The following is a 10,819-nucleotide window of genomic DNA, read 5'->3' on the forward strand; positions in this document are numbered from 1 at the left end:
AAATATTTAACTAGAAACTAAGTTTACCTAATTAAGTTAATCTAATTGTATGCAATAAATGCCGGGCAGTTTTATTTATTTATAATCAGAATATTATAAATTAAATTTTAACTCAATTTAATTCAACTTAATATTCTCAATAGTATCAACAACTAGAACACAACATCATGGAGCACTTAACAATTTAGAATTGCTGCCAGAATATTACAAATTAAATTTAAACTCAATTTAATTCAACTTAAAATTCTTAATAGTATCAAAACAAATTTTTTACAACCAATTCATTTTCCAGTTTCACAAAATAGCTAAACTTAATTTCATGTAAAATTCTCAACATTATTCCAAAAATTACATTTCCCAGTGACAGAAAAGGGCCACTTATTCCCATTTTCCCGAAGATTTCTTAAGGGCTTTCTCGATTCTCTACGTTCTTGGCCCATTAGTGCCCATTGCACGTTGCACATCGGAATCCCTCTGTTCTGCGTTCAACAATAAGCATTTATATTGAAATCAGTTGCACATTTATTTCTGACGCAAAACCCGGCTATTTCTCCACCCCTTCCTGCCCAACTATTCAACTGCCTTTTTCCGCTCTTGTTATCGACGCCAGCGATTCTACTAGAATATTTCCTCGTGCACCTCCCTTTCCTTTTTGCATCCACGATTTCAGTTTTTTGCACTTCATTTCCACGCAATCGCTTGCAACTTGCAACACGCAGGCGAAATCTCCGCCTCCTTTCCAACCATTTCACCCCACTCTAAATTTCCCTGCTCGTTTTTTACGGTCACACATCCTCAATCCCTGTTTGGGAGGTTGCATTTTGGGTCACCAGCCCGATTCGATACAAGATGCTGAAAGAAGCGTACCAAACGGGGGATAATAACACATATTGCTTTCCTGTGTTCGCCCTCCCCTTTCTGTATCCCCATCCCCCCTGAATTTCCCTCGCCTGCGAAGAAAAACTTGCTGCTGCCACACTTCCTCCATTTGGCCACCGCCTTTGTGCCTTTAAGAAAATTTCTAACAAGTTTTACAACAATGTCGAAGATGCCTGCAGCGGCGGGCACTAACAGCCCGAACACAACAACATGCAGCACTTAACAACTTGGAATTGCTGCCAAACAGCATTTTCAATGTCAGGGTAGGGGACATTCGGAACCCAGAGATAGATATTCGCATTAGGTTTTGGCGGGGAAAATAATGTTACTTACTAATCAAGTCAAGTCTTAGGAGCTGAAGCTGGTCCTGGGATTTTACTCAATGGTCGCCCAGGCAAATCAATGAAGCCAGACCAGAGCCAACCAGCCATGAGTTTCGAGGAGGGGTCTGGATGGGGAATTGGATGGGACCTAGACGGGGTCTTGTATCGTAGCTTCCTGTACGTAAGACCCTCCTCCTTCATCTATTGCCTCGCATGTGGAACAAGCATTTAAGATTGCATCAGCATGTGGTCTTCGGTCAGTTGGGTAAAAAGGGTGTCGGGGATTGGGGACTGGGGATTGGGGAGCAAAGCCGGGAGATCTAGTCTCCCTGGCAGACAATGCACGTATTTGCAATTTCGCATATCATGTTTGCATCTCTCGTTCCTCGCTGCTCCTTCATCGTCATACCTGTAGTCATTCCCATCCCATCCCACCCCATACCACCACCATCATCATCATCCGTGTAGCAGCATCTGGATCTGCTCATCAGCGTTGAGGTGGCAAAGCTACAAGTTGGACCCCGATCCTTGGCAGCAAGTCTCGGCAGATTCACTTCCAGCTTCGGAGGCATCAGCGGCTGCCCTATGGCGTCAAAATTATGCGCAAGCTTACAAACGTTTACCAACACTCCCAAAGAAAAGGGCTCGCACAGTGTGAGCTATTGATTTCCAGGCACAGCGAAGTCAATATAATAACAAAATAAGTCTGAAACCCAGTGTTTGGTAGCAAACGAAATATTACGACATGTTTTTAAGCAGGTTATCAATTTCAATGACCGAAAACCAGGAATGTTTAATCACTAACCGTTATCTTTCTCGTATATCTCATGAATATGTAAATTTGTCTTTATACAAAATGTATATTGCATGGTATATGAATTAGTTTCAGTGTTCATTTCTCTGATAGACTTATAATATTAGAAAATGGAATTATTATACGTAACAAAATTATCATGAATTATCTGTAGAAAAATTAAACAATCATAAGAATTATCCATTTCCTTAAAAAATACCGATCTTGGTTGTATTGAAATTCAATGCTTTTCAAAATGTGGTACACATAAAGCTAAGAACCAGTTTTAAATATGCTAAAATATTCCCCCTTAGATTTATAGTATTAAAAAAATTTATTTTCTGTGCCATATTAAATTGGTGGTACTAAATTAAAAGAAAATATATATTATTGAATTTCTGTTCCCTAAAAAATATTTTTGTTTCATTTAAAGCTTGCTTAGATTTGTTAAAGTAAAGAACTACTTTTAGAGATGCTTATAAATCGCCTTTAATAAATAAACTTTGTTTTATAAATTAAAAAAAATAAGTTGTTTACGGATCCGAATGCTAATGGCTTCTATTCAAAACTAGTTTCAACACTGATGTTTTGCATTTGATCAAACGATCCCAACACTTATCTTAATCTTGAAAAGACCCTCTTGAAAGCAGCTCATTAACTATGGTTTATGGGTCTGGCACAAGATTGCTCTCGACCTCTTTTCTCAAAAGTCTAGAGCATTTTTACAACTTTGCATGTGGATCACCTAACAATAGGGTTATGGTCTCGAAATAGATCACTCATGTGATGGGGGCCATAACTTTAAACCACGCTCAATGGGGGGCTATTGTGACCACTGTGGCGTACTCCTCATCTGGATTCCTGCCAGTCCCTTAGAGTTTCTCAATTCTGTGTTCGTAGCTGGTAATTAGTGTTGTTGTACTTATTGGCTTTGGCCTTGGGGCGCGTTACCACCACCGAAATGGCTGAAATGGGAAGAGGTTGTGCGAGTGGCTGCAACACGACGTTTATCGCGCGCTCGCATCGGGTTCTTAAGGCAACTAGCCCCCCTCCCCCCCAAATCCCCCTACTACTATACCAAAAGGCAGCAAGGGAACCTGCCTTCTGGCCATGTTATCTTGATCGTTTACCCGTTTTCCCTGGCCACCTTTTACCTCCCGATCGCCTTGATTCCTTTCCCTTTGTTTTTTTTTTTTTAATTTTGCTCTTCATGTATGCATAATTCTTGTTTTTACAATTTAGCAGCGATAATGATTTTCTATATACATTGACAATGCGGTCACGCCCCCTTTGGGCCAGATTGATTTGCCTGGCTTGTGTGCTTTTAATCAATGCTAATCCCACTAGCCTTGATGTGCTCCTCATGTTTCTTTGCATGTCTATTGCTGTTTATGGCCCACACACACACACACACAAACACACACATGCAAACATCTATTATATACGTATATATTGAGATCCCTTTCAGCATTATGCGAAATAACGGTACTATAGCATATTATGTTACTTTTATGCGGCAAACATGATGATGAAACGCAGGCACGCAGGCCAAACATCCGATATGTCAGTTCTTCTCCCCTTTCCTTTGCACACTCACACACACGCATTTGTCATGTGGCCACGCCCCCTTCCGCCTTTAGTATATGGTGCATAGCACCCCCCTTTTCCACCTGCTGTCGCTGTCTATAACAAAACATTTATAGCTTCCTGTCACGCTCAGGCGTGTCCCTCGAGCTCAGTTCGCTACGATTGTCTCCTTTTGTCTTTTCCGCCAAAGCCCCCCTTCCCCACTCCCCCCTCACAAATTCCAGTACCCAACCATACATAGACGACCCCCTTTTTGGCAGATGCCAGGACATGAGCACTTGGAAATATAACGCATACGCCCCGCTGAGCATTGGAGCTTACAACAAAAAAATACTTGTCAACTTCGATTTGCCAAATGCGCTCCAAAGTTGAAGGTGAACTGATATATATTATAAAAGTCGGAAAGAAAAAGTTGACAATTGAATGATCTATTATCACTTATCTTGATTATGATAAGTATGCAAACATAAAATTGGAAAAAGTTTATTTTCAACACAATGAGTTTACATTTAGTGCACTCAATAAATTGTCAATATTGATTTATGAAATCATAAATATTTTATTAAGAAAATTGAAAATGAAAGAAAAGTCTGAAATTATATTTAATACTCTGTATGTATAATAATTTGAATAATTGCATTTTCTTGTTATATATAGTTAAGAAATTTAAAGAAATTGTGCCAAGCATACATAGTCACTATAGCATATTATAATTTTGAAAAGTTTAATACCAACAAACACCTACAACACTCCGTTAATTGTCTTTTGTGATTTATTAAATACAAATAAATGACTTAATCTAAAGAATATTTATTTTAAGAAAATCCCTTTTATATTAATTATGGTGTTACCTTTCTTGACAAACTGTAATTAAATCCTATCTTAATCACATATGTATATGTTGAATTTTATAGGTATTTAAAGAATGTATAGCCATACCCAACTTTGTTGGACTCACCTTTGGCGAATAGGGCGTGACCATAATTGGGTTAATTCGACTGGAGCTCAGCCAGTCGAAAAAGGGACAGCAATTGGAGGGAAAAAGATCGCCTGTGTTTCCAGCACTCTTGGGCGGAATCATTAATATCGAAAGAGGACATAAACATGCTACAGAGAACCAATAAAAGACATAAATCCAGTTACAGTCCCTCCTCCGCGCCTTGGGCAATATTTTGTATTGTTTTTTATTATGATGATGCGTGTGCGAGCCCAGCATGCAAAAAAGTTCATTACGATGGGGTGTGGATTTGGATTTAGGATTTGGGGATGGGAAAAAGAGTACCCATCCGGAACTAAGGATGCATGCCCAAGTCCTTGGCGCTCGCGTGAATGTACCGCAATGATGTTGTAACTACGGCAACCCGCGGTAAATCATAAAATTTATGAGTTAAGGGAGCCTCTGCCCCCCTCCCCCCTCCTCTTTTAAGCCGCCGCCTCTGGGCAATTTAATGGTTTTTCTCTTATTTTCCATTTTTTTTGCGAGTGAATTTATTGTCGACTGATTGGCCTCTTGGTTAGGCTGCTAGCATAATGCGGCTGAAATCCTCGCTGGATCCCCACCCCTTGCACTCATCCCACTTATTTGCCAGCCTTTATGGCTTTTTATTTTGCCAGCTAGCTTTTTTATGCTTATTGAAATTGAAATGATTGTGGTAATTGAAATGTTTTTGCATGGTTGAAAGTTGACCACTGGGAATGTCTAGAATATGTCTGCGGGTACAGGAATATGCTTCTCAATTTGGATGGGCACCGAATCGGGTAGAAGATGTTAGCTTCAGTAAAAATGAGAGAGAAGAAAACCAGTTAATACGGCCACTTTCTGGCCAAGCACTCAGTTAAGTTTTTATGGGCTTTTAATTGAACCGGTTCAGCATGTATTCTAAAACTTATAAAAGAGCTGAGAATCAATTAAAATAAAATAAATTTTATTTTTTTTTTTGGGCTCTAAAACAAATTAACCATTTGTCCGCATAGAAATTAAAATCAAAGATCTGTTTGCAATTCAGTTGACAAAAAATTAAAAAACTTCTTATTGTTTTAAAAAAACTTCTGAATTTTCACATAAGACTTTGTTTCACCGTCTTTACATTTCTGTTGGCTGGCCCTTAAATTCCCGAATGCAAATTTGCACACAACTTTTTAAGGTGTTTCCTATTTTTTTGCCTTTATAATCTGGGCTTAAGCCATTTAATACTTTAAAGGCAAAAACGCCAACCAATCGTAAGATTGTTGTTCTTTGAGCCCATTTAATCCGTTTGAAATTAGAAAACAGTGATTTTATGATAAGAAAATACTTTTAATTATATTTGCAATCCCCATGAGCAACGACTCAGGTTGTGCCTGTGTTTGTCTTCTCTGAAATTTCCATTAATGTGGTCCCGTTTTGCAAAGGACAACGAACACGCGCACAGAGACATATACAGAACTCAAACAGGCATTCGGGCGATGCCCAATAAGTGTCACTTGTGGCTGACAAATCGCATAAAAAGCAGGAGGCAGGATCAGTGGCACGAGGACATGGAAGTGGAAGTGGAGCAGTGTATGCGTAGGAAAAGCTGGAGTAGAGTGGTAGCAGCTGAGAAGAGGGAATTCATATTTCCATGCAAATGCAAATAACAAAATAATAAAATGCAGAGCAAGGGGAAAAACACTGATAGCCAAGGAAACAATTGAGGGGGGGCTTAAAATGGGTTGGGGAAAAAAGAAGAAGGAGCAGCATGGTGCTTCCTCACACTCACACATGTGAGGAAATTTGCAAGGCAAACGATTTTTCATGACCCCAGAACGCAGAGCACCCTCTGATGATGGCAACTTTTCATGTCCAATGCACCAGGAACTGAGTGTTTCTCCTTGTATTTTGTCGTAAATTTCACGCATAACAAAGCTTTATCTTCATCCGGCTAGGTGTTCAGCCCTCCTTTGACTCACAACTTGGTAGAAAATATAAAGTAATGTCGACATTTACTTACCATTTTTCTTCTCTTACATTTTGCAGACACAAAGAAGGTGATAGACGCCCCGAGTGACTTTGAGGAGAACCCTGGCGAGTTAGGCAAGCCGGTGCATCTGCCCAAGGAAATGTCCGATGAGATGAAGAAGGCCGTTGACGATGGCTGGACCAAAAACGCCTTCAATCAGTACGTATCAGACCTGATATCAGTGCATCGAACGCTGCCCGATCCTAGAGATGCCTGGTGTAAAGATGAGGCTCATTATTTGACCAATCTGCCCAAAACGGATGTCATCATCTGCTTCCACAATGAGGCTTGGACTGTGCTGCTGAGAACTGTCCATTCGGTTTTGGACAGGTCGCCAGAACATCTGCTTGGCAAGATTATCCTGGTAGATGACTACAGCGATATGCGTGAGTATTCACTGATTTTATTTTACATAACTATTAATGTGTTTATACGATGGGCATTTCATGCAATCATTTAATGAAATGGGAAAATACTTATGTGTATAAACACCATTTCATATATTGGCTTACCTACGAAAGTTGACTGTGAATTCAGATCAAAAGCGCGAAATGATAAGGCACAACCAACCTAATTGCTATAAATAAGGAGGACGCAAAAGAAAAGAATTGAAATTTAATTCTTTTCGCCCTTAAAATGATATTTATTATATGTAGTTGTTCTTGTAATAATCATCTAAAACAATAATACAAGCAGAGCTGCCAGACTTGTAAGCCAAGTTGGTAACTCTGCTTATATTATTTTATGCATTCGCCTGAATTGTATAAGTAGGGGATATTTTGAATTTATGATTCAAAAATTCACGAAATTCGTTTCTTTAGCTCACTTGAAGCGTCAGCTGGAGGACTACTTTGCCGCATATCCCAAAGTTCAGATCATCAGAGGCCAAAAACGAGAGGGTCTGATTAGGGCCCGAATTTGGGTGCCAACCATGCCAAGTCCGCCGTTCTCACCTATTTGGATTCCCATTGCGAGTGCACAGAAGGTGAGTTGGCCAATAATTTAATTATAAATTCAGACAGCCTAAAAGTATACAGCAAATTTTTATACCTCTCTTAATGGCATTTCCATTAAAATTTGCAATATTGCCAATATGCTAATAGCCCAAATTAAGCTCTTAATTGACTTACCAACTACGTTAGTCAGTTTTGGCTTATAAAAAATTCAGTCTAAATAAATATTTGAAATATATACAGCCCAAAATAAAAGTTAAACATTCAAACGGCAAATTTTAAAGCTTCCATTTTTTTTTGTTTATCTGAGATTTCCACATTTCCCAATGGACTCTAGTCGTATCTTGTTTATTGTCGGGAGTAATGTTCTCTGGAATACTCAATTTTGATGGCCATCAAACAAAATCCGCTGGGACGAATACGATGCCAATAAAACAAGAGCCGAGCTCTAGAAAAATCACTTAATCTTCCGCATTAGGCCGACTCCGTATCTGTTTCTGCTTCACATTTTCAGCTTTTATTAAGCTGGTGAAGAGCGATAAGTAAACCAAACCGAAAAAGGCAATGGATTTTGTTTATTGCGAAACTTGGGAAACTGATTGTCAAGAAGTAAACAAAATGAAGAAGCACAAAGGGAAATCATGTTTCCCTGCCGTTGATGGAAATCAAAAAAAGCAATTAAGCCTGGCTGTAAATGAATATTTTTGACATATTAGTTTGAGCCTTTCTGATGGCTGACTAAATAAATATTCTGGATATTTTAGCGATATTAATGTTTACCCTTTTGCAGGATGGCTGGAACCGCTTCTGGATCGCATTGCCCGTAATTCCACCACTGTTGTTTGTCCAGTTATTGATGTTATTAGCGATGAGACTCTGGAGTACCACTATCGTGATTCTACTGGCGTTAATGTTGGAGGATTTGATTGGAATCTGCAGTTCAGCTGGCACCCAGTTCCTGAAAGAGAAAGGAAGCGCCATAATGTAAGTCATATCATAGCTTTTTTCAGCTTTCACACTTTATTTTATTTAAAACAAATGAAATTTTAATCAAAGTTTATCATACGATAACTTTCCTTTCTGTGCGTTAAATATGGCTCGTTAAAAGAGCGGTTTTTGTGTGGTCAACATACATGGCCATTTATACCATTCTGTGTTTGCTTTTAGTTATGTTCGTTTTACGCGATGGTTACCACGGTTACCTATGCCCATCCTCCAACTTTGGTTTCTAACCCCATTTGGGGAGTTTTTTCCCCGTTGGAATGCCAAAAACATGAAGCCGCTTAAGCGCTCGAACGTGACTACAAAAACTGAATGTTTGCCGTGAAAAGGGAATGCGGCTGTCAATACAAACACACAAGCTCACATTCACGTGCCAAAGGAAAAAAGGGAAACGGAAACAAACCGTCATCCTCACGTACAGGCCACAAAAGTGTCGTTTGCTATATACGCTATTAGAACTAAGAGTCGTTTCCCTTGCTCAGATGAGTTTGCAAATTTATGCTCAAGTTGGCTCGACGTTAAAGTTAAAGTTACTGCCTTGGTTAGTTTTATACCAGGATAGTGGCGAAGACCCGTAAAAAATTTCAGAATTTTTAAAGGGATATAAAAGTTATAGCCGTAAAAAAGGAGGATTCTTAATCTGTAATTTCCCTTTTATTATGGGGATTTTAGAGTTTATACAGAAGTTTAAGTACAGTAAAATAAAGATGAATACATCATTCGGTTTTTAAATTAATGAATTTATAGCGTTTTGATTATAAGCATAATTTTTTTACCGTAAAATTTGTTATTTTTATTTATTACTTGCAGTTTAGCACATATATATGGCATATCTTAGTTTTTAGCAGCGGTTAACATCTACAACATTTTATTTATTTAGATTATTACCTTACAAGCTTGAAGTATTTCTTTCGCGGTTTGAAAACGCAGAAATGTTTTTGTTATTTTACGACCGCCTGTGCTCAACACGTACAAACTTTCCCCACACTCTGACAAGCAATTAGATACTCCCGCGCACATACACACTTAGCAGTGGGGGCAAAGGAGCTTCACAAATGGACATTCGAAACTGTCGACGGGCTTTCAGATTCGCCGACAGCTGCTGCCGCCCGTGTAAATGGGGAAAAGTCCACCTTGGCTGAGCCATTTTCCACTTTTCACCTGCCTTGCTACATACCTTCGGGCGGAAATGCAATCGAGGATTCCTGGCGGCTATCCATTTCATTCCATTTTTATTATTTGTTTAACGTTTTAATTAAAATTTCATAATTACACTGTTCACTCTTTGGATCGTGTGTGAATTGCCTTAATGCCTGCACACATAGGCGATATATTGCGCATACGCCGCAAATTGAAAATGGCTGAGGCGAAGGAGCGGAACAGAAAAGCTTCATGACACTGCAATTAAAAGCCAAAAATGTTAACGGCAAATTTTCGTTGCCTGTTTCGGCTGCTGCTTATGCTGCTTCTGTTGCAGTTGCTGTTGGCACAACGCTCTTTTGCGGCGTAAATATCTGGCATAATTGTTTTTACAAGCGCCATGGGGATTTATGGCAGGATTGTTGCCGAAAAATCCTTTCGCAGGCCGGAATTGTTGCTGCTTCCTGGCAACTGGCAACATGCGGCGTGGCAAACTGTGTCTCTGTCTCCGTCCTCGCCTCAAGTTGCACTTAGCAGCTAAATCAAGTAAAGCATTTCCCGTCTGCAACAACATTGGCAATTTGCCGAGCAGCGACTTGCGGAAGGCAACTGCTGCTGGAAACCATAAATGTTGCATGCTGCCTGCTTTCTGCCATGTGTGCGTTTTGGGGAGGGAGGAGATAATGGCCGACGTTGTGCCCTGCAAATGACAGCGAAAAGTTTTTGCTGGAAAATTGAAAGAAGGGCTGGCTGCTTGTTAAAGCTGTATCTTCTCTCAACCGATTGCTAATTTCAAATATCTGTTTGAGTTATGCCATGTGCCACCTGGCTGAAACAAAACTCAACGGATTGGGATGTAAACTCATACACTTCTACCGCCCATCAGGGATTTTCAGATGCCGAGCACAGCTGTTGACAGTCCCAAGGCTGCCTGAACGAAAATCCTCCCAGCAACTTCTGATGTCTGTCCAAAGTTGCTTAACTTGTTACGAGTTGGCAGCAGTAGAAGTAAAAGCAACAGCAACAATAATAACACTAGCATGGGGAATCAAAAATACATATTCGTTATAGGCAATGCCATTTCCCCTGCACTCAAAGTTGCTACTTCAGCTTTTGTTTGTATTTCCTTGGCGGGTCCTTCTGCTGCTGCTTGTGCTGTTGCTT

General features: G+C 39.7%; 1 protein-coding gene across 1 annotated transcript in view; it reads left to right on the forward strand.

Moving 5' to 3' along the window:
* Window positions 1–10,819, forward strand: part of LOC128254429 (putative polypeptide N-acetylgalactosaminyltransferase 9) — a 62,607-nt gene that overhangs the window by 27,236 nt on the left and 24,552 nt on the right. Inside the window, 4 exon segments of the mRNA XM_052983535.1 lie at window positions 6,578–6,946; window positions 7,382–7,474; window positions 7,477–7,545; window positions 8,304–8,497. Coding sequence (XP_052839495.1) covers window positions 6,578–6,946; window positions 7,382–7,474; window positions 7,477–7,545; window positions 8,304–8,497 — 725 coding nt within the window.

Source organism: Drosophila gunungcola (genome assembly GCF_025200985.1).
Source record: "Drosophila gunungcola strain Sukarami chromosome 2R unlocalized genomic scaffold, Dgunungcola_SK_2 000004F, whole genome shotgun sequence".
In the NCBI taxonomy this organism is placed as follows: Eukaryota; Metazoa; Arthropoda; class Insecta; order Diptera; family Drosophilidae; genus Drosophila; species Drosophila gunungcola.